Genomic DNA, 27,569 nt, shown 5'->3' with positions numbered 1-27,569 from the left:
GGGCAAAAAAGTGTCAAGCTCGGTATTGTAAAATCTTATTTTTTTAATGTAAAAATTGAGTAGTATACAGTAATGTAAAAAATATTAAACCGAGTTTAGCGCATTTTTTTTACAGAAGTAGATGTTTTATAAAAGCGAGTCAAAAATTTAAAAAATGTTATAATAAGTTAATGAAAATACAAAGCATATATTTGTTAGTTTTTACATCATTATCTCAATAAAAATCGTACATTAGGAGCTGAAAAACGGCAGTGGGCGCTAAAGGCGGTAAAAAAGAGCGCAAAATTTTCTCGTCAGTTTATCGAAGCGTAACATCATAGTTTTCCAGGCAGGCTGCTTACGTATTTTGTTGATTGTTGTTTAGCCGCGACATTTTTGCACCTAAAGGTCGAAATGGACAACGAAACGGAAATAGGTGACATTGAGTTTCCGCCAGGAATTAAAAATGTCTCATCTGACATGAATCCAGCAGAATTGGTTAAAGCTTTGAAGGTAAAAAAAACTGCAAAATTTACAGATTTTTTATTGTTTGTGATGTGTTCAAATTGTTTGCGTTTGGTTTTAGAAATGTTGCAAGTTTTTTTCTCAACTCGAACAAGATGAAGAAGATTCAAAACGGAAATATTTGCCCTTCTGTCATTATATTGTGCAAGATGAGTTTCTGAAGGAAACAAAAGATGATAATTGCCGAATTCACATTGGTTGCATTTTGGCCGACATATTTCGACTCCATGCCCCAGAAAATCCTTTTCGTTCAGGGGAAAAGATAAAGGTGATATAATTCTGCAGTGTGCAAAATGAACTTTAACAATTATCTCTTCTGATAAATTTATATGGTTTATTATTTTGTTTTTGTCGGAAAAATGTTTTTTTTTCCAAGTGTAATTGCATAAATTGTTAAAAAAAGAAAAGGTGGTATTTTTTTAAGTTATAAACTCCTCACTTTTTTCCTATTTTTACCAACAAATTTAATTTGAAATGTTTTTTTGTATATTAATCAGGAAATTTTTCTGTTTGTGACTGAGCAACTTCGCCATTTAAAAGACTCGAAAGGGCCACTTTTCCCCAAAGCATATCATATACTGGAGAATGTTGCAACCATCAAGTCTTTCAACATTTGCATTGACTTGGATGATTCTGAAGCTGCTGGTGTCATATTCTGTAGTCTGTTTAAGACTTTGTTTAGCACTGTCAAGTAAGGTTGCTTTTAATTATTTTGTCAATTTTTGTGTTGCACGTGAGTATTTCTTAATAAAATAACGTAATAATATCTTGCAAAGATCTTATGAAACAATTAGGACAATCTGGGTTTCTTTGACACAAATTGATTGTACCAAAGTAAAAAAAAAAACTTTTTAAGGTATAATTTCCACACTGTAATTAGATTATTTAAACCATGTTGGTAAAAACTTTAAAAAAACATGCCATCATTTTCATTTTTACATTTTATGAAAGTGACAGGCTAAATTAGATGTATGATGTTTTTGATGCCAGGTTTGCAACTTGCAATTTTTTAAAAAAAATGCATTAAGTTTAAGTTTGATTTTTAAGTTGCATTTTTGGGAAATTTGTTAAAATGCTGCTTTTGTCACTTTTCATGCTTAATCATGTATATATTTTAGCAATGATTTCTTGTTGCAAATTTGGATTTGTTGCAAAACGTTCAAGTGGTTTATCTCCTGTTTCCGATATGTTATCTAAAATTTTCATGGAAGGCATTAGCAGATTTTCATTTTTGTACCTTGGATATATCTGGTAGAAAGATCTAGATATCTAATCAATACCGTGTGATTGAATTTTCAGTTCTGGTCATGACAAGCAATTAAAAACCCACATGCTTGATATTATGGGATTTGCCATCACCGACAGTGGAACCATTTCACAACCACTGCTGGACATTATTCTGGAATGCTTGCTAGAAAAGTCTCAAAACATGAACCCATCAGCATTTGAGCTTGCCAAAGACCTTCTGAGACGAACATCAGCTGTGGCAGAACAGTTCCTAATGGTGGTATGTATTAAAATGTTAAAACACTAATATTTTTACAATACAACGATTAAACATACTTTTCAGGAACCCGATTTCAAAGTTTGATAATGTATGTGCATAGCAGAGAATTCTCTAAAAAATTTGTAGTTTAAAAAAGATAGTTTTAGTGTTAAGCTTAACCAATGTTTTACCCATTAAAGGCATTGAGAAATAGCATAGCATGAAAAAGTATATGGTGTCATCAATAAAAAGGCTCAGGACTGATATCATATGTTATTGGATTTGCAGTGCAAAATGTGAATCTGAATAATGAAAATCAGTGTTTAACGTAGTGTCATGTTTTGCAGTTCTTTCATAATGTGCTGCTATCCAATCGTCAAGATTCAAGTCGCCTGTCTGCACATTGGCCAAGACTCATTCCTGAGCTGTATAAGATTTCACCATCTTTGTTGCTGAACACTTTGCCACAGCTGGAACTAAAGCTAAGGGTAAGCTCAGCAAATTATAAATTCATTTTCTCTAGCCTTTTTAATAGCCATATTTGTCTTAAAAATTCTTTTCTTATTTTTGCAGTAAATTTTGCACAAAAGTGTATGTTTAAATCATTTTTTGTGGTTTAACTAGGTTGATGACCCAAAAGAGCGTCTTCAAATGGTCAATTTGTTGTCAAGAATGTTTTCGGAAAAAGATTCTGATTTGGCAGCACAGTATCCAACTTTATGGAACTGCTTTCTTGGAAGATTTAATGATATTGATATTGAAGTAAGTCACATTGTGCTGATTTCCTAAAATTACTGCTATGATAACCAAGTGTAGATCAACTGTCATACTTCTGATAATTCACTTTTTCATTTAAAACTAGTAGAAACCACATGGGCTCGGAACTTTGGAAATCGCCGTTGCCTAGTTGTTTGTTTCATGAAACACTTTCTCATACACACTTCAAACATTATTTGCTTGACCTTAATTGCCATTTGTTGTTGACAAACATAAAAAAATCTATGTTTTTCTGTTTTGAATAGCTTACTGCATTACCTAATTGGTTTGCCTTTAAAACATAGAAAAATTCTTGTCTTGTAAAAATAGCAAAACTTTTATTTGTTGTTAACAGGTTCGCTGCAAATGTGTGTCATTCTGTCGCAACCTGATTATCAACCATGGAAAAGAAGCAGCATTTTGTCGTGAAGCTATGACATTTTTTAAACCACGTCGACATGATACTGAGGAGTCAGTTCGCATTGCTGTAGTATTGTGCATTCGCGGTATCACAATGTCTGACTTGCAATTAGCATCCGACGAGTTTTTGGAGTTTCTTAAAGATCGTGTCATGGATAAAAAGGTAACTTTTTTGTTTATAAATCATTGTCAATATCAACTCTGCAGGATAAGTTAATTTCAATTTACACTATTCACTGCACAAAAATATTGTTGTGGCATTAGCCAACTACTATTTTACCGTCCTGGCACACTATACGAGCTAAAAACATTTGAACAAATTAATTTGCAACAATAATGTCCTACAAGTGTGAAAACATGGGTTAACAGGTATTTTAAGCCTGAAAAATAAGATGATAGTTGTAATCACTAAAAATTTTAAGGAAAAAAAATCTCTCACAGCGCACCAGTGCTGCACTCCAATGCTAATGTAGCAATTTCATCTTTGCTAATTGTAAATTCACATTATCTTTATTTGCAACAATTTTGAACATGTGTATTATTCTTTAGTGGCATGTTCGAGAGGCCTCCATTCGTGCAATGGCAGATATCTACAAGAAATATTGCACAGGAGAAGGAACGTCTCGGATGAACATTCGTCGTTTGCAAGTCTTCCGAAGTCGACTTCTAAATGTTTACTACAGACGCAGTTTGGATGACTGGTATGTTTCAAAAGAGGTTTCATTTGCAGAATTTGCATTTTTCTACAAACAAAAGACATTTGATTTTCTTCAAACAAAGAAGTATTGCTGTAGAGTAAAAACTTAGGCAATGCTGTTAATTTGTTTGATGCACTTTTTTAAGCCTTTTTACAGAAAAATTTAGAAATTATTTCAAGCTTGTAAAATTATCCCATTAATTAAAGCATGTAAGCCATAAAAAACTAAATACATTACCCCATGCAAAAGTGGAATCAGTCAACTATATATTGTAAATTAGTTCTTTTATCTACATATATCAATCAGGGACACTGAAACAAACTATGTCCCTAGCTGAAAAAATGCTGTTTGCAATTCAGCCCTTGTTAAAGATTTGTTTAATATTCTTTCAGTATACTCCTTGAGAGAGTGATGGTTAGCAGTCTCGTTCCCTACACACTTTCCAATGCAGAACGCATGAAACTTTTGCTTGAATTGTTCGTGACTGTGGATGACCATGCTGTAAAGTAAGTAAAGCCATCCATTTAAATGTATTGTTTGTATTGTTTAAATTATTTTTAAAAAGCACAGCTATGTTCAAACCATTTTAAATTTGATTTCCAAACACTCTTTGCAACATAACTTGATTCCCTTATTGTTTAACCTTTTTTTCAACCATGCTTTAACTGTTCTATAGTCAACCTTCGATACTATGCCACCTTGATATTATGCCACCCTCGCTACCATACCACTTTTGATCGTCACCAACTAAATTCAATAGAAAATATATTTACTATGCCACCCCTTTCCCTTGATACTATGACACATGAGAGTACAGTATTACTGTATTAACGGTCTGGTTAAATTAAAAAATTGGGCTTTCTGACAATTTTCGGTTTGAGCTCATGATAAAACAGAGAAAACATGAAAAACAAATCGTTGAGTAAACAAACATGGTCATGTTAAGAGGTTTCACGGCTTTGCAGTGAGTTATGTAAACGCCGTCCCGTGCTTGTGTCATGACAAAACTAACAGATCTTGTTTGTTCTATGCACGATCTATCCGTTTTTTGTAATAAATTATACTGCACACTGTACCTTATACTGTATACTGAAATAAATTACAATCGTACCCCACAACGTGGCATTACAGTACATTGTCACGTCACAAGGCTATTTTACAACCAACCCTCGCTATTATGCCACCCTCGCTACTATGCCACTTTCTCTCGGTCCCAAAGGGTGGCATAGTATCGAAGTTTGACTGTATATTTTATTTTTCTTCTTGGATCTTAAACCAACTATTTATCCAGGGCATTGGTTGAGATGTTGAAGAAACAATCAAGTTTGAGACTGGCGCTCATTGATATTCTTGAGGCTTATGAACTTCCAACAGTAAGTTTTAAAGTTGTATCACTTCATCGCTCATGAAAATAATTATTCTGCCCACATAATGCTACTCTGGTATATATAGAATCAAGTCGGTCCAACCATTATTGAACTGATAGTAAGCTATAAAAAAAGGTTGCGTATGGTGGGATTCGAACCAATGACTCTGAGATAACCTGGGGAGGCTTGTGCTGTATTAGCTACACCCCTTAACTTCTTGTAGGGGATTATCAGTTTAATGTTTGTTAACAACCAGAAACATGCCTGTACAAGAATTATATGATAGCAAGTGTAGACAGTGCACGCTGTTTCAACCTATAAAGTCTCAACTCTCATCAGTGCAGCTTGTGGCATGAGATAGGCCATATTGGTCAATTGAGCCATCTAACAGCACTCCAGTTTGTTGGGAGTAGCAGGTTAAAAAGTCATACCTCACCTACTATGTTTCATGTCTGCAACTTATCATTTATTGGTTTTATGCTTTATATATGAAAACACATTTCCCAGTAAAAAGATTATTGACAACATCACTTGCTCATGTATTCAGATAACTAGCCAGTTTTTATAAGGTGTATTACTATACCACTCAATACAAGACATAGTATTAACATTGTTTGGGTGAAATCTTATGATTTTTTTTAGGAAGAAGAGCAAAATCGGGTGATCTGGCCAAAAGTGGTCTTCCTAGCCTCACAAATGCCTGGTAACATGCAGACAGTCCGTGAAAATGTCAAAAAGTTTGTCAGACTTGTTCACCGTGACAAGAAAATGCAACAGTGGCTTACTTACATTGTCAGCTCGAACTATACAAGCCAGAAAGTTGCAGTTGCTGTGGTAAGTCTTCTTTTTTAAGCAATTTTAAAGACAATCATGGGTACTGTTTTTGTAATCTTATAATGTTTAATGGTTGAGCAGTAAGTCTGCAACGATTTAAATTTGACTTTAGTTGTATACACCTCATTTTACTGTGTTCTTTTCCATCATACTTATAATTAAAGTTTGCAAGTATTAAAAATGAATATTCATTATTTGATAGCAAGTTTCCATAACCTGTAAGAAGTATTATTGGTTAATATAGTAGCTGTCTTTGCATGATCAAGGAAGCAATGATTGAGCTGTGTTTTGACTTTTTAAATATAATGTGTGAATAGCTACACAGTAACTGGGCCTTAACAATCACTTAATCATACCTAAATTTTAAACCCCCTGAGTATAGTGTAATATTTTCGCCTTTCAATACCTTATTTAAACTTAGAAGCAGACGTAAACCTGAAGTAGTGAAGGACTGATTTCTAATTTGCTATCATAATCCCTATTCTTTATTTAAACCCTGGGTGCTGTATTATTAATTTAAGTGATAAACTCTGTACCTTTAGGTGTAAGTTCTTATAATTTATGGTCTTGAAACCTTCTCTATAAAATGAGTAATCTTAGCATTGCTAGAAGTTTAATGGCAATATTACAGTAAATCGTAAATGCAGCAACTGTGACGTGAGCGCAAATTAAATATTCTTCGCTACAAAACTATAAGTGCAAGGCATCAGTGGCAGCTATTACACAAAAAACACCTCTCATTTTCTTAAGGTGTTGTCTCACTGTCGGTCCACAAAAACGAGTAGACACTTTGGGGTACTTCTAAGTCACTCAGAACTTTGCAAAAGTCCTGCACTGTGCAATGGTGCATAGTTTGAGACAAGACGCTCTCTGTAGCGATTGAGCTATCTCGCCGTTGTTGCATTCGCCAAAGTTTAAACACCATCATGCGCTTGTCGCTCAATGTGGGAAACTTTTTGGTGTCGCTTGCTATACTGGATATATTGGCTTGCGAGATTCCAACATTGAGTGCAGTCAGCAGCCATCCATCTCTTTCTTCCCAACGTTGTAGGAATCTATGAAACGATATTAAGAGTATATTTTTGGGGGGTACATGCAAAAAGTATATAAAGGTCCAACAGACTTGAACAGAAATGTTGAAATTGTCATTTAACTGGTGTGAAACTTACTAATTACTATGGGTCTCCTTTTCTGAAGGAAACACATTTTTTTTCTGTCCAACGCTAGTTTGTTCCAACTGTTTGGTCAAGAAAGAGTGCTTCAAACTCATTCAAATTTACAAACATAATTGTTAGTTATCTGAAGTTGATCCTTCTGAAGTTTGATTCCGGATAACCCAAGGGGTTCACCCACAGGCCCCCGTATTGTAATTTTTTGAAATGGCTATACCTACTAAAGTACTTGATCTTGGAGTTTCATACTCTGTTGTTTGGTGCATTGTAAAGTGTTTTAAATGATTTTGTAACTTTTAGTTGCATTCATCTATTTTTATTATCATTGTAAAAGTTGACAAAGCTATTGTCATTTTCTCTAAAGTAATAAATTGGCTGGACTAAAGGTAGGTTGGTATATATTTGTTCAAAAATTAAAAGCAAAAACTGGTTAGAAATTGAATGTGTGGCTAGTGAAACGACTTTGTGTACCTTGTTAACACTCTGTCTGGAAGAGGAGATGCCAGTTTCGTGTGAATGTGACCTTGTTCTTCATCCCACTTGGGAGTTGTTCCTTTCTTAAACTTGTGCAATGGACACTGAAAGTCTTCATGTCTTGCCTTACCTAAATTGAATTACTTGTTTACCGACAAAATTTTCTTTAACTGCACTGATAAGGCCATAGTGGTTAAAACAGTATGTACTGTCTGTTTGCTTTGCAAAAGTATGTACTGTCTGTCAGAAAAAATTGCAAAATTACTCTAGTGTTTGTGCATTTTAATAAAAACTCGTTGGTAATTGTCGCCAATTTTGTATGCATTCAAAACTGAATACAATTAAAAGTGCACATGGTAAAAAATATCATAAACATTTATGTTAACATTTCCATTACCTTGTTTTGACAAAAGAAAGCTAACCACTGGCACAGGCACTCCTACATTGTAGAGCAGCTCAATAAGTTCCCCACTTCGGTATTGGTTTTGTGGATCTCCTGGCTCTGCTAGCTCTCCAATTGTCCCACACCTTTCTCTCCAGAGTAGTAATGTCATTAGGAACTTGTCAATTGGTGTTGATCCCACACAAAGGTTGTCCACCTCTGCAGTTTGTGCAGTAGCAGCAAGAGCTGTGTCTGAAGTTAGAAGGGTTTTCCATAGCCACTCATTTTCATTGGCGATCTTCTTGTCTGCAACATAAACATGCAATGACATATCTTTTACCATTTTGGCAGCAGTAATGAGCCTGTGTAGCTCAGTTGGAAGAGCCCAAGCCTGAAAAAGACACAAGAAAAGATAATGTTCGTGACTAGCTATTTCAGTGTAATCAATAGGCATGGCATACTATTATATGTATTAAGTTAATCTAATACAAATTTATTGGTTCATATTAAAAAATGAGCATTAAGTTCTTGCTATATGTTACCAAGCTATCTTACGTCTAAAAGAATAATGAATTTGTCGCCATCGGAGGATAATCTGAGCTAGATTTTTGTTGGTAATGGGCTTGGCATCAATCAAATTCTCTTGTTCTGGAAGGTTGGTGGAATCGCAGTTGCATTTTAACGACAACATCTGAATAAAAACTTTGGTCAACAAAGTGATAGTGATTTCATTGGCGCTTCAAATCAAAAATCAAGTTCTATTGAGATTTTGGACTTACAATGGTTTTTATTGCTGTCATATTTTCTTTGTTGCTAAACTAGTTTTTTAAAAAAAGTTCTTTGAAAAAGTAATTCTTTGTGTAACTTAAAATTTAATAGTTGTAGACAGTGTTTTTTTTAAGGTGTTTTTGGGGACCGAAACGGTCCCCCAAATTTCTCCAGCGGTTTCCCAAAATTAGCCAGTAGCCTAATAAATAATTCGTTTAAGCAAATATGGCTATTTTTTGGTATTTAAATGAAACACTTGCGGTCTCTTAAAACTACTTAACGGTCACCCAAACCAAAACTTAAAAAAAACCTGGTTATAGATATTAAGTTTTGATCATAAAACTATATTTCTGCCAACGCTTACATTATTTACAGCTTTTTTAACTTAGACCCACTTGGTGTACTTACATTGTAAGATGGGCGTCGCAAAATGCAGTTTGGTACTTTCAGTTTTATTTCATAGGTGGTCTTTTTGATTTCGTATTCGCCTTTGATCTGGTATTTAATGACCGACTGTGTCTGGTCTTGGTCTGGAGTTTTCATTGTTCCCACCAGGTTATGACCAGTAATGTTCTCTCTGCAAATATATTAAACTGTACAGTGACCAAAAAAAGCTTTGATTTCTTTGCTAAATTTGTTGGACGTAATGACTGCTTGAGACTGAAAAATAGGATAAAAGTAACAGATAAAAACTGACTTGAAATGTTTTTTGCCCGGATATCTAATAAATACTCACTTGTATCATGAATTAGTCATGGCCAAAATCATTTAGATAAATAGCGCATGTTAGTTTTTTTACAGTTACAGAGAGCTGTATATTTAGATTTATACAAAAAAATTGTTGCATTGGATGGTGGTAATTTTCCCAGAGACAGTTAAATGTAATTAAACTCTAAACTTCACATTTGCATGAGGCATTTTTCAGAAGCAATTTTACTTCTACTTTTACTTACTTTGAAAACAACTCATTGTTTTTTGGATCCAAAACATCGTTCATCTTCACATTGAAAGGTTTTCCCCATACTGTGATAGTTACAAAACCCCAGATGTAATAATCAGCGGTAAAGGTGCCCTTTTCACAATCTGTTTGTTGCAAAACCTCTACTGGTATCTTGATTCCAGGATGAACCTGTGTGACAACCTCATGCATTGCAGCACAAGGCATCATCAGTTTTTTGCCCTTGACCCCTGGTAGCTGCAGCCAAGCCTTAAACTTGGGCATGAGCGGTACTCTTGACAAAGATTTATTGTCACTTTTCTGCTTTGTAAGATACTTCATATCAAGTGTAGTTGTAGGCAAAGAACTGCGTCGACTGTTGAGCTGAGGTTTTCCATTTGTGCTGCTTTTTACACCAGTAAGGGATTGTAAAATCTTAACATGGGCTTCTGCAGTGTTGCTTAAACTTGGATTGAATTTTAAGGAGCATGACATCTTATCATCAGAGACATTCACGAGACAGTTTCCGCTGATGCATATATTGCTTGTCACAAAAACATCACCACTGTTAAGCTTTTCTTTGCTTTTCTCAATAGCCATTGCAGTTACCAAATCCATATCCGCATGGTTATCATTGCCCTTCACTGACAAATGCTTCATAAATTCTAATGTTTTCTGGTCTTTTGCTGTAAACAGTTTTCGTCGGTGCTGTCGAGAAGTTTGCCTGAACTCAGGTTTTGCGCTCCTTGTTTCCAATCCAGACCAGTTGATTGTGTCTTTGCTTGCCTTTGTGTGACCTTGGCCATGAGCATACCGAATAACTTCATCAGCTATGTCCACTACTGTGGGTTCTTCCATAATTTACACTTGTTTGTTTAGCTTCTGATTAGAGAGTATTCAGATACACTTATTGCTTGACATTGGAAATCCTATTTCATCATAAGTACCTTTTCATAAAAATATAGAAAACAACAAAATGGTACTATATCCTTGTTTTGTGGCAATTGTCGCTTTATAAAAAAAATGTATTGCAAAATATGCCATTATCCTGATAAAGGCGCATTGTTTAGGACGTCGAATATTGTAAATAAAAACTGTTGTAAGAGCAATACTCATTTATACATTATGATTGGCAGCAATTTCAGCAAATCACAACAAGGCTAATACACTAATTTCAACATATAGAATTTTTACTAATTCATTGCATTTTATCAACAGTGCATGTTCTTATCCACACCTCTAAGACTTTTACCTCATAATTTACCACAATTGTATCAGTGTCTGTGTCCACTGAAGTAGCCATCAACACAATGGCTTAAAGACACACTTACCAACTGCAAAAACAACTTTCTCTTGAGACAAATATTTTTCCAATATTGCCAACAAACAATCACAAAGTTCTATGCGTCACATCTGCAGAGCAAACAGCTACTAAATCTGACCCACTGGAGGTCTAACTGGAAATATATTTGCTCAAATGTCTGTCAAGCATTGCTGGTGAATGAAGCAGTGCAATGTAGTAAAGGACTCTTGTACGTTATTATCCTTTTTCAAGGTCTTTCTCTTTCAGCAATTCACAAGTACGTCTGTGGGGAGGCTTAAGCGGCAAAATTGGTCATTGTGTGGTTAGACTGTAGATACTTCCCTTTTATTTGTCTTTTGACTTATGCTGGCGATTGATTTGTTGATGTATCGATTTTGCTTTATTTCCAATCCTATTTTGATTGAATTTTCTAATGCTACAGGATTTACTATCCAGTATTAATGATTCACCACATTAAACTGCATTACGTTGTTTACCCGTTTTTGAAGATATTTTCGTTTGATCTTAAAGTACTATTAAATTATATCTGTTGATCTTTGAGCCATATATCATTCCAAATATTGAAAAATTACTTTATTAACAGTGCTGACCCAACATTAATATCACAGGGCAAGTAGCGAATGACTTTCCAACATTTGTTCACCAAACATAGTTCAACATAACGTTTACCTTAAAATAATACTTGAAATGTCATTTATTAATCCAATACATACATTCTAGAATGTACTTTTGACCAAAAGCAAACTGCTACATTGAATACCTTATGGGCTTTGGGGAGGGATTGTGCTAAAACTAGAAGTGTTTTGATTTGCCAGACCACCTTTCAATAGGTGGCAAATAAAATATAATTTATCATAACATTTACATTTCAAAATGTATTTTAAGTTTGTCCTTTTGAAAAGTGGTACACATGTACAAAAAAAACTTCCCAGAAGAATATATGTAATAGCCCTTCCTATTATTTGTTTTCAATGACCAAATACAGTAAAACCCAGTTTATCCAGACCCATTTGGACCACAAAATTAACCTGTGCTCGGCGAAGATCTGGATTAACTGATGTTGATTAGTTCAAGTCTCATAACATATCATGTGAACCTCAAGTTTTGTCTGTATTGGGTGAAGATCAGGATTCACTGAATTCAGTTGAACTGAGGTTATACTGTATGGGGTTTTTGTTCCGAACACTAAAAGACTCAGTTATGTTATTCTAAGCAATAAATATTAACACTATTCTAAATTACTACAAAGCAAACTTCCTCTTCTATTTAAGTTTCATTTTACTTTTTGTTACAGAGAGATCTGCTGAAGAAGCTAGACGCCGATGGGGTTGCAAAACCTGTAAAAATGATGACTCAGCTACTTTTGGAACGGGCTGTCATAGTGCCTGTACTGATCGACCCTTCTTGCATGAAGTAAGCTATTTGTACAACAACAGCATAAAAAAAATCCAAACCAAAAGTGTATAAACCCTATGCCAAACAGAATCAACCATTGTATACAATAGTTTAACGGAATATATATTTCAAATAGATTCTATTAGAATAAGGACTGAAGATGCCAAAACTTTTTGGTGAAATATATATTCCATGAAACTATTGTATACAATGGTTGATTCTGTTTGGTGTAGGGTTTCTACATTGGGTTTTGGATTATATTAATGTAGAGAACAGTAATCACTGGAAAACTGCTACTGTAGGTGGATTTCAGTTCAAACTAGATATTATTTTTCAGTGTAAAAGTATGTTCATTTAACAAACTCGACCTTCTAGGTTGTTATTTGACCTTGTGAAAGAATCATTAGATGGTGTTTCTGATATTGACCAGCTTAATGGGGAGGAATCACAAATACGCGCAATGGAACTGCTCAAGGTACTTAAAATGTGACATAAAAGCATTGAGCCAACAACTCAGTGGTTCCCAACCTTTCCAATTCCCAATTCCTCACTTAACAATACAAAACATTTTCTTACCTCCCTAATATACTACACAGTAGATGCTAAAACATACAAAGATCATTTAAAATTGCTTTTTCTTAACTTCCAGACTTATACTCCCAGAGCTTAAGTGTCTATTGGCACACCACTTGTAGAAATTAAGTAAATTCCTTCCCTGATGTTTAAATAATTCGCTCAGTTGGAAACCGCATAAACTGATCAGTAAGCTACCAACAGTGTAACTGTTTTGGCTTATTAGGTCTCAACAGTACAGCTAGTTACAAGACATTATGAATCCAGTTTCACTGTGGTTGATGCACAATCGTGGCATCGAACGTATTATGTGAGGCATGGTTTTTCAACAAACTGGGTTGCCTTAAGGTGGCCACACTAGCCCATACAGTCAATCTCTTTTTACCAGCTGCACTGATGAGACCGTTTAAATGGAAACAGTGTGTACTGTCCGCAGCTTACTTACAATTACTAAATATTTTTCACATACTAAATACATCTTGGTGTCAATGTAAAAATTCAAAACCTAATTATATTTGATGCATACAGAATATATCAGAGGTGGCTCCTCATTTGTTTTCATCTGTGGAATGCTACGAGCAATTATTAGGATTCTTGCGACGTACAAGAGATGAATATGTTGTTGACAACACACTTGTTATTTTGAAACAAACTGCTTCGGTCATAGAAAAGAACTTCACAGATATCAGATCGTAAGTTACCGTTTGCAATTAATAAATAATAGCCTAATTAACAGAATAATAACTTAAAAGTTATCTTAATGTCAAATGCCCAATTAATGTTAATGTGTATCTATTTCTTGTGGGTTTCCTATATAGCTTTTTGCAGTTTGGGTAGATTGTTTTTATCTGTCTGACATTGAACTTCTTTGAGTAACGATTAAATAAGAGTGTTGATTGGTAAAGTCAAGACAAAAAAGGCATGATTTTTTTTTCGGTCACTTTGGCGTTAGTGTAACTGAATGGTTCTAAAATGGTGCTTGCTGAGATGACAAAAAATATGATATGATCCTCAAAATACAAAAACTTATTTTTAATATCAACCAATGGTGTACCCCCACAAGTTTAGTTATATTGTAGTTGCGCTATGGGGGAAAACATGACAAAAACATTTGTTGGACTATAATTGTATTTTTCATTGTATTGTGACTTTCTACAGTGTCTTACTACCGGAGCTTAAAACAAAGGCAAAATCTGGTACTCCAAGACAGGCCAAATATGCTGTGTATTGCATCAACCAGTTTGAATCTGTAAGAGAAGCTCCTCTTATGCAGGTACAACTTTTTTTGACAACTTTGCAACTTCCTGTAGTTTTGCCATTGACCTTGGTTTAATCTCATGCAAGTCTTTATGGTTCAGTTAAACATTCAACTGCTTCAACCAGGATATATGGATAAAAAATATGCATTGTACATGAATAGTGTTAATATTATACCAAACAAAGTTTTATTGAAAGAAAAGTCTTCTCTTTGGGAAAATGTTGTTAGTAAAAGTTCAAGTGTCAAATAAACAATAAAACATTTTGTGCTCCTTTTTTTCAAGCGTTTTTCACTTTATCTGTTTGTGTTAAAAAAAACATATTTTTTGTTGCCAAACTATTTTTCTTTTTTTTTATTATTTTTTTTTCAATGGCTTTTAGGTTTGAAAAATATCACGTAATCTACAACACATGATTTTTGAGTTTAGTAATAAGTATCAACGCTTGTATTTTTAAAGGTATTTGATCATTGCAAGGAACTGGCATCATCAACCAGCACCAGTTGTTTACAAATGCAAACTATCCTCACAAGTCTTGGTTGTATAGCAGAAGTTCTACCTGACAAAGCTGCAGGACAGTTACGAACTGTTATTGCATCAGTCGTTGTTAAACAGGTTAGTTTGGGAAGTCCATTCAATTATTTTTTAAAATATTTTTCTAGTACGTAAATGTATATTATATCAATACTATTGTGTTAGGGCAGTGGTTCTTAACCTTTTTGGTGTGGTTTCCCACTAAAGTCAACCGCCAACTTCGAATTTCCCCCCTGTTTTTTTAAATCATGTTTTGTGCCCAACATTAACAAAAACTTATTCTTAATGGAAATAATTTTGTGAAGCGATTTTGTCGGGACCTTAAAGGTATACTGCGATCTTATTTAGTGATTTCGTGAGTAAGTAAAATTGTGTGGAATTTTGAAAAATCTCATGTGCTTGCAATAGTCATTTATCGCATCACAATCAACAGACCAAACGCGAACAATAACAAAGTCATTGATACTTTTAGTAATGTCTGTGAAGTAACAAACGATTTTTGGATTTTTATGCGCCTTATAAAACTAAAGTTAATCTTACATGTTGTTGCGGAAAATATTGTATCAAATTACCTTTCGACGGTTAATTTTAACCCACGGACCCGAGTTTGGTGACTTCTGACTCACATAATTTCCCTCTAAAAACACTAAATTTCCCACTAGTGGGAAATTTCCCACCGGTTAAGAACCACTGTGTTAGGGTTTTTACAATTTTTGTTTATTTATTTTTGATTTTTTACTTTCAATATGGAACTAAAAATTTAAAGTACTAACAATGTTCCAATTAAGCTGTTTTATTATACGATAACAAATTTGCAGTTTGAAATGCAACTTTTATATTGAAATATTTCTCTACAGGTTATAATGAAAACTGGGAGTGGAAGTTCTACACCAAATCCAGGCAAAGGCAAAAAGAAAGAACAAAAATGGTGCGAGAAATATGAGATCAGTCGCGAATCAAAAACAAAGGTAGTTTTATTTAATACCGAAATATAAAAAATCCCAACAAAAAATATTTAAAATTGATCATGCTAAAATAAGTACAAAAGAAGCATATATAATTGTTGAGTTTTTGACAAATTTGACAATTAAGTTAAGTTAACAACTTGTAGTAAAGTTTAATTGAGTAAAGTTGGCAGGCATTTTTTTAAACATTTTGAAACAAAAATCAGGTTTTATGGGAGTGTTTGCACTTTTGGTTTAGCTACTGGTACTGTACACAAATCATTGTCAAATACCAGTTGTAATTTTCTAAAAAAAAACATGTTATACCTGTTTTCCTTTATTATTGTTGCTCTGTGTGCGAGCTGAGGTTACGTTTATGTAATATGTTACAATTAATTCTCTCAACAGATCGCAGGCATGAAGTGCATGGTTCGGTGGCTTCATGGTTTGTGTTCAAATGATTTTGATTGTTGTGGTTCAACATTGAGGTTATTACAACATATGCTACACAATGATGGAGACCTTATGAAAAGTGGAAGTATTTCTAAGGTGAGAGCAAATAATGTGACATATTGTTGACTTGTTCTATGGCATACTTATCATATGTTTTTTTTTAATTTTTTAACATTTTGTGTTACCTCTTTAGATATTAGGATTTATATACTGAAGTATTACCATGATACAACAACCACAACACTTTGTCATAATGTTGAAAACAACATTTTTTCCCCCTTTTTACGACTTAATTCCTTCTACTGTAATTATATTTGTGTGGGAATGTTAGGGCCTTGTTGTTTTAATAAATTAAATGTTCCAACATTTTTTTTGCAAATGGCATTTTTACATTTATTTACCAAAATTTCTCCAACAATCTTTAATTATTATGGGTCCCCTTCCCTGAAGGGGACACATATTGTTTTTGTCTATATTTTTTTTTTCTTTTTTTCTTTTTTCTTTTTTTCTTTCTAACGCAGATTTGTTCCCACGTTTTGGTCACGAAAGAATGGTTCAAACTTTTTCAAATTTACACACATTACAGATATTGGTCTAAAGATGGTCCATGTAAATTTTGACCCCGTTTGATCCCTTGGTTCACCCACAGCCCCCCAAAACGTGAAATTTTTAGCGCGGCTATTGTTCCCACGTTTTGGTCAAGAAAGAATGGTTCAAACTTTTTCAAATTTACACACATTACAGATATTGGTCTACAGATGGTCCATGTAAATTTTGACCCCGTATGACCCAGAGGTTCACCCACAGGCCCCCGAAACATAAATGTGTCTAACGCTCGTTTGGTCAAGAAAGACACTGTAGGCAGAAGTACCAAGAGAGTAACTCACTGGTTTACGATAGCGGGAGGGCTCAGCTTGACGTCGGACAGACGTTTTACGAGACGTCGTTTCAGTGATTAGAAATCAGCTGTTTTGCACAGCAATGTTATGTCATTTTATTAAGTTATCACTCACATTTTTAGTTTTGGCGAAGGTTTCACACCTATGACGTGATTTAAGCCTAATAAGCGTACTTCGGTTTTGTATATGTCAAGAAAAACTTTGTTAATAAAAGTTAAGATGAAAAAATTAACTTGACTTTTTTGCCAAATAAGTTTTTTTTTAAATGCTCGCTGTCAGGTTGGCCGCCGCATGATCACGGGTTACTTAAGGTCAACTAGTCGGTATTACAAACACAGCACAAAACTTTCTTCATAACGTAGCGTTTTTTTGACAATCAATTAAGGAGTCAATACTCAAGGCATGTATAAATTAGGCTTAACAGTATTGTTAAACACGAATGACGGCGTGCTATTGAAAACGGTGTCAAAAGGTCAAACAGTCGTTTGGCGTGTGCACCCTGAGAGGTTACTACTGGTCAATGGTACTCGTTTTGCGAAACAAAGTAAAATGAAAAACGATTTGTTATGTATACACTTGTAGCAAATTGCTTTTTAATTTAAAGTGTCTGTAACACAACTGTTACAGCTTTCTAAAAAAAATTGTGTTCAAAACCCGACCTTGGAGGACTATATCTGGGTCAAAGCAAGAGATTAAATTAAAGTATTTGTTACGTTTTTTTTTAATTTTGTAATTACATGATAATAATAGTGCAAAAAGAATACGAACAATTTTTTTTATTGTTGGGTTAATGCTTTCTAAAAATTTGTCCTTAAGAATGTAAAAATCACCGCAACATTTGTTTACCGTAAATCCGCACAAACGCGCGTGTGGGGACCCATCAGTTTTTGTTTACAAAAACAATCATATGTGTAGATCAAATGATGTGTATAGTTAATTGGTAAATATCGTATAGAATATATAAAATGGAAGTATATCAGAAAGCCACTCTTCTAGTTTTTTCTGTCATTAAATATTCACAACAACACACGCTTTTTTATACAATACAGGCGGATATGTCTCATCTTCGATTACAAGCTGCCTACTGTGTTTTAAAGATTGCACAAATCTCTGCCTACGATGACCTTTTCAAACCAGCTATATTCCAGGAATTAGCAATGCTCATTAATGTATGCAAATTTTTGTGATTTATTTTCTTCTTACTTTTTTTGTGTTTAAAATTAAATCTAAATCCCTTCTAGAAAATGCCAGGTTTGGACTTTAGTGCCTTCTTGGTAAATAAAGAAGGAAAAGTAATAGATTGTTGGGCAACTGCAAATTTGATTTTTAACATATCAAATAATATATGTTGCTCAATTTATCTAACAAAATTCATGCTGATTATTTTTAACTTTGCCACTTAACCAAGTTTCTCAACATGGAAAAACTAAATTTTGTTTCACACAAATGTCATGACAAATATATAATAGATATGAAAATGACATTTTCTTTGGTTTGTAACTTTTTTAAATTTCAGAATGATTTGATAAATGGTTTTGCTTTAGCTAAAGATTAAATAACTAATGTTTAACATACTTAAACATACACCAACTTGTGTTCAGCAGATCTAAACATCAGTTTATAATGCTAAACATTTATTAAACACACATCACCAGAAACAAATGTTTTTATTGGACAGGACTCGGTGCTGGAAGTAAGAAAAAACTTTGTCACAAAATTGTTCCAGGCAATTTTCCGTCTCAAAATCCACATTTCATTTCTATCCCTGTTTGCCCTGGTTTCGCAGGTAAACATATTTTCCTATATTTTCAAAATAGTTACTGAAAAAGCAAATTAAATTTTTACTATGACCCCCACAGGAGACACTTAAAGAACAGCGTGACAAAGGAACTTATTTTTACCATCAGCTGATTCAGCGTTTGCGAGAGTTTAACAAACAAAGCGCAGTCAGTTCAAGTAAGTCCATTTTGACAATTTATCATAAATTTCTCCACCATAACAGTTTACACAATTACACAACCATAAAAAAAAATTCATTGCTTACTTTTATTATATTGTAAAAACACTAAATTGTAAAACTGGTCTGGAAATTGGATTCAAGCTCTTAGTTTACTAAAAATAAATTGATACAGCCTCAAGCTGCTATTTAAGTGGACTGGCAATGTGAATAAATATAATATCACGTTATTTGGTTTTTGTGGTTTTGTTTCATTTCAAGCTTAATGAAATAACAAATCAAAATAAATTTTATTAGGTTACTATTTATGACAACCCACAAAAACTTTTTGAATATTGAACACAAATGAATATTTTGTCACTTGCTATAAGTTTTTGCCAACCCCATTTTTTCGGCATTGGCCGTTGTTCTATCTTGCCTGCCTCAAGTAAGTAAGTTACTATTTTATTTAATTAATAACTATTTTGACAGGTGTGATAAGTACAATGATGCCTGAATACATGATTCCATACCTCGTATATTTGCTGGGCACCGATCCAGACTTTTTGGAGGGAATTTCAAAACGAAGTCTTGCAAGACTTAAAGAGTAAGTGATTTTGTAATCACAGGTTTTGATTTTATCTGTGCCACTAAAGTTTACTTGTATTTATGCGTATATATATGTATATTAAAGTAAAGTGCAGGCTTGGGAATGTGGGCAATACAGCTTCATTTTTAGGGTGAAACAGAATTTTGTTCATGTATTTGCTGAGAAAAATCATATTCGTGCTAGAAAAAAACAAACAATTGTAACAGCTTGTTTAAAAAGTTATTTAAACAATAAAAACTAAAATTTTGCTATAATTTTCAGTAAACATTTTGTGTGTGTTTTTGCAGTTCCATTCACTTTATACTTGATCCAATTCTAACCAAGGATCACCCAGAAAGCTTTGGTTTCGTAAAACGGCTTGCTGAAAACTTGAAACGGACTAAGAATGCTGACAAGCCAAATGACAACCAGAAAAATGAGGTGTGGAAAGAAACTGCAATCTTTTTGTTATGTGTTTATAGTTTGATGCAAAAGATTACAAAGAATCACTAAGAGACATGCCGCAAGGTGTCAGGCCAAAGTCTTATTTGTTTGAAGTGTTGGAAATAGGAATATTTGTTACCATAAATGTTAGGGATGGGCCAAAACGGCAAATGTTCTTTTTGGCCGAATCGAGCCTTTCACGTTAATGCTCGGGGGTGACACTAAAACGCTGAATATTGCGGGACGTCGCAGAAACCGCTAAATATCAGGCAAATTGCTGACAGTTTGTGCAATTATGGTTGGGTTGCGGTTTTATAATAGTATATGAATAAAAAAATATGTCCCTTCCCAGTGTTTTTTTTAAGGTGTCAAATTTCTCCAGCGGTTTCCCAAAATTTGGACTTGCAACTACAAGTACAGTTTTTGGTATTTAAATGAAACACTTGCGGTCTCTTAAAACTACTTAGCGGTCACCCAAACCAAACCTTAAAAAAAAAACCTGTCCCTGCCTAAAACTTAATCAGCTATTTCCTGACATTCGGCAAAAATGCTGTTGCGGGAGATTGCGGGACGTCTCTGGCGCGGAATGTGTCCGGCGGATTTTTTTGTAATGATTTTCTTTTATAAAATCTCACCTCAACCTTAATAGTACTAACCGTCAGCAATTGACCCTTTATTCAGCGGTTTTGCTCAGTATATTGTGAAGTCACAAACATTCCCAATTCCACGCTAGTTTTGCAGCACTTAAGCCATCAGCCGTGTTTTAAACTGTACAGGCCCTAGAAATACGCGTTTTCCCACCATCTAACGCATTTAAAAAACAGTCATTTTTGTTTTTGTATACCCTTTAGAATACTAGTTTTGTATGTTAGCATGACATGACTATGCGAATATAATGCTCTGGTCAGTTTGTGCAACTGCTCGGCCGAGCACCCAGCATCAAAAACAGCGATGCTCGGGAGTAATCGGGTTGTGGCTCGGCTCGACCTATCCCTATTAAATGTGGTTTGCATAATAATAAGGCAAAACCTAAAAAAGACAGCTTTTGGCGGGGTTAACTAAAAAAATGTAAGGGCTAGGGTTTTACCCCGCCAGCAGCAAAACGGCTTAACAAAGTTACTTCATTGTTAAATATACACACTTAAAGTCAGTAATCACATTTTGTGTTTGCAGAACATATTTGCAGTGTGTGACCTGATTGTACAGCACATCTTACAGCGATCAAGTCAACACGCTGTTGCTATTATTGAACCCGACGACAAATCTGTCATCAAATACATTCCAACTCGCCTCTTCACAAAAGTATGTCTAACTATTATAGGTTGCATATGAGTTGCATTGCAAGCCCGAGAAAGATTCGGGTGTACTTTTTTTCGATTGTTTAATAAATTTAACAAATCACTGATAATGACATGAGCATTTGCTGAAATATTTAAACAATATAGCATGTCGCTTTTTACGTCTATTTGGACCGTTATTTTCATCATTAAACCAAACAGATTAATTCATTCGATGCTTTCTAAGAAAATAAATATAATACATACCTGTTTATGAAAAAAAACTATGCCAAGGCCAAGTTAATTAAAGACTCATTTTTCTTTCTCTATGTATGTCATTTACCTAACTATTGTAAGTTTTGTGTGTGTTAACGGCTTGATTCTTGTTTTCAGCCTGCTGGGCCCGAGAACAACAAAATCTATTTGCCTCGTGAGTTTTATGCCAACTTGAAACCTGTGCCGACGGTGCAAAGCACTGCAGCGCTCGGTGGGGACAAATACAAGAAGCACCTGTCACATCAGGGAACGAGGTAAACTAGAAATCTACAAAATGAACCTAAAATTTGTATCAAAAATCAGTTTGAACTTGGTTAAATAATGACAGATTTTGAAAGGACAGGTCAAGCCGAAGTATTTTTCAGAGTCCGCAAATACATTTTGGCTTAAGCCAGAAACGCAGACTTACCCTAAGTACACAAATGCAAGGCATTGTGTTCAATTGTTTTTTTTTTGTTTTTTTTGCCCCGTGTATTCAGTAAATGGTCCGAACTTCACCCGAACAATAACAGCAAAAGTGCGCAACGTTTTTTTCCTTTAGACGGCTGCATTATAGATTTTCCTTTTATTATTGGCCGCCAAGTGTCTTAATGTTTCTTACTTTATAAATAACATTTGTAAGGAAATAAGATTTATCTCACAACATTCAATACACTCGTGCCCGGAAATCCAGTTTGATTTCTAACCTAATTTATAGATGTACTGAACGATTTAGTTACCGGTCCTAATTGTCACCATCTATATTTGTGCGCAGTTGTTGCATGTATGTTTATATTATTTGCAGGCTAACATAAAGTTGCGTGTTGCCGGTAAGATGTCCCTACAAAATTAATCGAGATCAGTTTTTAAAGCCAAAAATTTTAACTAATCAATGCACGCCCGCCAGTACATGTGAATTTTAATATACATGTTCACAGCCGCGCCGCACGACGCAGGTTGTGTACCCTTGTATTACAGTGACGATTGTTGCTTTGCATTTTGAAACACTTATGTTACCATTTTAGTTCGGATGTGTTACCAGGTTTCAGGAGAGATGGTCTAAACAGTTTGAGTTGCTTTGGCAAGTTATTTTTCAGTTGTCAGTGTTAGTTGATGATAGACAGAAAATGTGTTGAAAAGGTAATACATGAGTAAGAGTTGTGTAACATTTTTAACAGTTTTGAAAAAGTGATTGTCAAGAAAAAGTCTTCCTTCAAAAAACAGCTGCAAATTTTCGGAGGAGGCACAAAAAGGAAAGACACTAAGTATTACATTTTTATTTAGGATGTATTATGAAAACTAGAGCAGTTATGTTAAACTTGCTTCAAAACTAGATACGATTTAGTTTGGGTTAGAGTCAGCATCAATAGAGGATTGTTAGTAACCATCTTTTGTTAAATATATAACCTCTTATGTCAGCGCGTGCAATAGCTATTTTGCGAACAAAGTGTATGTTCTTGACATCTATAAAGATTTGACATGATTATCTAAATCTGAAATAAAACAAAAAAAATGGTATTTTGAAATCAAGTTTAATCTTAGAGCCAAATCATACAAAGAAATAACACATGTTTCTCATAAGACAATTTTGTAATATGTTTCATAATTCGTAACCCAATTTTCGAATTTTTACAGAAAAATGGCGACACCAGTTTTAAGTTCCCCAACCTCGCCACAAGGTGGCAGTGACACTCCCTCCTCCCCTGCCAGTTCACAAACACCAACCAGACCTGTGAAAAATTTACGACAGACCTCAATCTTGTCATCGATGACGTCAACAACCTCGTCACTGCCAACTCCACCAACATCACAGACCACAACTTCACAAGTAACATTTTAATACAATTTACGATGATAAGATCAGCTAAGACAAACATTACTTACTACTGGGATCAGCCCTGAAGTATTCATGCAGACCAGCGATGGCGACATACTCGTTTATAAATCATAGTATGCCTAGATTTTTCTAGTCTGTAATCTGTACCTTGCCATATGAGCAGGGTTGCCATACAGTCCTTATTTCTAAGATTTGTCCCTTTTGAAGCGCAGTGTCTTAGTAAAATTTAATGTCCTTATTTCTAAGTTATAAGTAGGGCAAAGTTTGCCTAATATAAATAAGTTTTTAGCTAGATCAGTGGTTCTCAACCTTTAAAGTTTGCGGACCGGTAAACTTTAAAAACAAATTTCGCGGACCGGTGGACTTTCAAAATCAACCCAACATGTAATTACGATAAAATTATGCAATTTTAAAGAAATATAAAAATTCAACGTAATGAGAAGTTTGCTGCTGTCCTTTGCACTTTTTCATTTGGCACCACCCTTACCGCATTGTGACGTACGACATGCTGCAAGTTAGGGAACGTGAATATTCTAAATCAGCTTAAAATTGGATGTTTTATTGTTTAATTAATGGACAAGCTTTCAACATCTTGCATTTTGCAATTGAGATAAAAAATTGTAATATAATTGGCGGACCGGCAGAAAAGTTGACGCGGACCGGCGGTTTAGAACCACTGAGCTAGATGATATTATTAGGGACTAGAACTTTCAAACCGCTGTATACATCTGTATACTGGGCAATAAAATGCCAAGATTTTATTAAAACCCTACTCTGTTTGCAGGAGTCTGTAAGCAAACCAGCGCAGCCCGCCGTCCGGTAAGTCTGCTTTTATAACGTTTTATTTCTTTCTTTTTCACCTGTGGTTAGGGGCTAACATTGTACTGCCAACTTAACTGCCATAGTGTGGTTTTTATCTTTTTGATGTCAAAATCAGTGGGTAGAAATCTGCGACCTGCGGGCTAAATTAGAACCAGTAACTGTTGAATGGCAGTTACGTGGTCACACGGTTATGTAAATAGCTATGTTTTCACCTCTTTTTTGTATTTCTTTTGCTGCATTATATTTGCTTGAAAGATTTTTCATAAGAAACTCACACAAGTTTACCTTTTCTGTTTGAATAAGGTACTGACGAACCCGTTTAGATGGCTCACCTATGTCTGATTTTACAAATTAGGATGTTCGCTATGTCGTTTCTGCGTACTGCTCTTAAATTCAAACAATACTCACTTTTTCAGAACATCAGGTCGTAAAAGAAAGCCTCGAAATTTGTCACCCTCTCCACCCCCATCAAACGCCAAGCAAGCGAGATTGAAGAAACTGCAAAAGTGAGTTGTTTTCCCGATATTTATAACTCATTTTCCTTTGTTACAAAACAATTAAACATGCAATTACTTTTACACAGTATTTAAGTTGCGAAGTAATCTTAGCGCCTTATTCGTTCTTAAAAGAATAGGAATCGACCAGCAAAAGTGCTTCTGTGTGGGTCCTAGCGATTTTTCTATGGATACTAGTGATGGGACGGGTACCCGGTACTCGGTATCGATGGTATCGAACGATTTCAGTGGTACGGATACTCGTACTCGGTATCGAAATATTTTGTCTCAGTTTTCGATACCAACGTGCGAGTACCGAAGGCCGATTTACACTATAAGAACACTGAAAACTTTGTGCCAGTATATGCTTCAGACAGTACAAATTTGGGAAAAAGTTCCGCCAGGTTACGTATTTTTTTCGCTATCGTATGGAGATTACTTTTTTCTGCATGTGTGTGTGCACGCCTGTACGCCGGCCATGGCAGATAAATTAGCAGGTGATATACAACTAAGTACAACACTGCACTTAAGTACTCGGTAATCGCACTCTGTACTCGGTATATACATGTGGTACTCGCTATCGGTACTCGCTTCAAAACCTGTTATCGTCCCATCACTAATGGATACGTCATGTACGTATGACGTCATTAAAGCTTAATTATGCATTAATGTGGGTAATCTTCTGTTAAGTTGAGCATCTCAATTTTCGGAAAGATTGGGCTTATGTAACATCATAAGGCACATTACGTTTTAACAGAAAAATTCCGTATTGGTGGTTCAACACCAAATGTCAAAACATCTTCTGTAGTGATGGGATGAGTACGCGGTATCGATGGTATCGAATGATTTCAGTGGTATCGATACTCGTACTCGGTATCGAAATATTTTGTCTCAGTTTTCGATACCAACGTGCGAGTACCGAAGGCCGATTTACACCATAAGAATACGGGCAACTTTATGCCAATATTTGCTTCGGACAGGTCAAAAAAAGTTCCACCAGTTTACGTATATTTTTTTGCTATCACGTGGAGATTACATTTTTCGGCATGTGTGTGTGCCCCCCGACCATGGCAGATAAATTAGCCAATGATATACAACTAAGTACAACACTACACTTAAGTGCTCGGTACTCGCTATCGAAGGTAGATACATGTGGTACTCGGTATCGATACTCGCTTCAAAACCTGGTATCGTCCCATCACTAATCTTTTGTATCATAATGTAGTATGTTTTCTATTATACGAGGCACATGAGTTGCACTTGGGTGGAATTAAACCCCGCAAAATGGAACATTTTTCTAGACGCTTGCTGACTGAAGAGGACAGTGTAGGTGACGAAGCTTCAAACAGCGAATCTGCCACTGAAGAAGAAAACGTCAGTCAAGAAGAAAGCACCGAAAGTGAGAGCGGTGGCAAGCAGCAACGTAGGGCGCCATCTAGCAGGTGAAATCATAAAGTAACGTTTTTTTAGCTGTGCGCTGTTGGCCATTGCAACAGTGAGAGGTTCAAAGCGGGGCTTAAATCTCTTTAAATTTTGCGTTTTACATTTTTTTACGTTTGGTATGGAAAATGTTAATAATCGGAATTTTAAAATTTCATGAAAAAATACTCTGTTCTGTTTAGTTTGGTATCTTCGTATGAAATAGAGAAATGCATCTAAAGCTATCGTATGTAGGATAACTACAAACAGGGCGGGAATCGAACCAACAACCTTAAAACTTTACAGTGATTTCCGATGAAATGTAGTTTTAACGTGATTCGGGACATTTTGTTTTACAGAAACAAAGCTAAGGAGGATGTTAGCACAAAGACGGTGGCGAAAGGAGGACGTGCAGTGGTCGCCTCAGCATCAGTAAAAACTGCCAAGTGAGTAAAATCAACAAACTGGGAAATATGTCACGGGTTGTGCCATAATTGTAGTACTTAATGTTCCTAACCTGTTGGTATTAAGTTCAAATAATCGGTTGAAGGAATTAGGATGTAGTTCATATTTGAATGATTTCATATGAGTTGTGGCTATTTATTTGTATTTCATGTCCTTTTTCTGCATAGCGTATCTTATTTATATAAAATTTGTGGTTTAATATTATCATTATGTCTGTTTTATGACACTGAACTTGTGCAGAAGAAAGCAACTGCAAGTGAAAAACGGTAACCTGGCTTCACCGTCAACAACAGCATCTGACAGCGTAAGTTCTCATTGGATAATTAACAACTGAGAAGTAACATATTGGTCTTAAATCACTGAACGAATTTTTTTGTGCAAATGTCACATAAGCTACATGATGACTTCCAGTAATTGTTTCCTTAGTAACCTGCACTAAAAAGCAAGGAAGATAGGTCGTTTCAAATCAATCTATTTTTTCTCATTTCAGTCTGTCCGTCGGTCTAACAGGCGACGTGGGAAATGACTTTGAAACCACCATAAAAAATCGAATAACCTTGAAATCTTGACCTTTGCTCTTGCTGGAGTATAACTGCTGCCTCACTCTGATGAGTCACTTAAAAAGACAGAAATGTTAATCGAATTCAGCTTCAGGTCAAGCTTTTGTTACATCTCCTGTTTTCACAGTTTTAGAATTTGTTCTTGCATTGAAATTTCTACGAGTTTTAAGATTTTATGGAGTTATTTTTTTGCATTGGCCAACTCAAAGCGCCACTTTTCACCTGTCGCTATGAAGGAGAAATAAACATCGTTGCAAATCTGGTTTTGTACAAATGAAGTGGGCAGTGTTTTCAC

At 35.0% G+C, this 27,569-nt stretch overlaps 2 protein-coding genes across 3 annotated transcripts; one reads left to right on the top strand and one right to left on the bottom strand.

Annotated features, from left to right (window-relative positions):
- Window positions 1-298: 298 nt before the first annotated feature.
- LOC145237136 (sister chromatid cohesion protein PDS5 homolog B-A-like) lies at window positions 299-27,536 on the top strand. Of its 2 annotated transcripts, none has more exons than XM_080099895.1 (32): window positions 299-492; window positions 566-772; window positions 1,002-1,195; window positions 1,804-2,011; window positions 2,338-2,478; window positions 2,615-2,752; window positions 3,102-3,329; window positions 3,716-3,867; window positions 4,257-4,370; window positions 5,156-5,237; window positions 5,874-6,065; window positions 12,417-12,535; window positions 12,893-12,992; window positions 13,619-13,782; window positions 14,249-14,363; window positions 14,806-14,961; window positions 15,738-15,848; window positions 16,233-16,373; window positions 18,226-18,345; window positions 18,855-18,962; window positions 19,036-19,132; window positions 19,605-19,719; window positions 20,010-20,142; window positions 21,319-21,447; window positions 21,816-21,952; window positions 23,313-23,505; window positions 24,299-24,333; window positions 24,753-24,842; window positions 26,132-26,272; window positions 26,609-26,695; window positions 26,958-27,018; window positions 27,205-27,536. In XM_080099895.1, the coding sequence occupies exons 1-32, from the start codon at window positions 394-396 to the stop codon at window positions 27,238-27,240; spliced, it is 4,143 nt and encodes a 1,380-aa protein (XP_079956021.1). In that variant the 5' UTR covers window positions 299-393; the 3' UTR covers window positions 27,241-27,536. The 2 variants fall into 2 exon arrangements, with proteins under 2 accessions (XP_079956021.1, XP_079956020.1); XM_080099894.1 differs by having other exon boundaries at window positions 26,955-27,018.
- Window positions 6,398-11,479, bottom strand: LOC145237137 (uncharacterized). The gene is made up of 6 exons (XM_080099896.1): window positions 9,815-11,479; window positions 9,270-9,438; window positions 8,649-8,784; window positions 8,109-8,399; window positions 7,709-7,841; window positions 6,398-7,120 (listed from the first exon to the last, which is right to left on the bottom strand). The coding sequence occupies exons 1-6, from the start codon at window positions 10,654-10,656 to the stop codon at window positions 6,811-6,813; spliced, it is 1,881 nt and encodes a 626-aa protein (XP_079956022.1). The 5' UTR covers window positions 10,657-11,479; the 3' UTR covers window positions 6,398-6,810.
- Window positions 27,537-27,569: the final 33 nt, after the last annotated feature.

Source organism: Phallusia mammillata, chromosome 7, assembly GCF_965637545.1.
Source record: "Phallusia mammillata chromosome 7, kaPhaMamm4.hap1.1, whole genome shotgun sequence".
Taxonomy (NCBI): Eukaryota; Metazoa; Chordata; class Ascidiacea; order Phlebobranchia; family Ascidiidae; genus Phallusia; species Phallusia mammillata.
This window is presented reverse-complemented; position numbering and strand designations above follow the sequence as displayed.

Bases quoted from the DNA above. Each gene is read 5' to 3' on its own strand.
- LOC145237137 (XM_080099896.1), bottom strand. From the start codon at position 10,656: ATGGAAGAACCCACAGTAGTGGACATAGCTGATGAAGTTATTCGGTAT. The intron at 9,439-9,814 runs GTAAGTAAAAGT...ATATATTTGCAG, and splicing joins AACAATGAGTTGTTTTCAAA to AGAGAACATTACTGGTCATA. The intron at 7,842-8,108 runs GTAATGGAAATG...AATTCAATTTAG, and splicing joins CTTTCTTTTGTCAAAACAAG to GTAAGGCAAGACATGAAGAC.
- LOC145237136 (XM_080099894.1), top strand. From the start codon at position 394: ATGGACAACGAAACGGAAATAGGTGACATTGAGTTTCCGCCAGGAATT. The intron at 13,783-14,248 runs GTAAGTTACCGT...GACTTTCTACAG, and splicing joins AACTTCACAGATATCAGATC to TGTCTTACTACCGGAGCTTA. The intron at 23,506-24,298 runs GTAACATTTTAA...CTCTGTTTGCAG, and splicing joins CACAGACCACAACTTCACAA to GAGTCTGTAAGCAAACCAGC.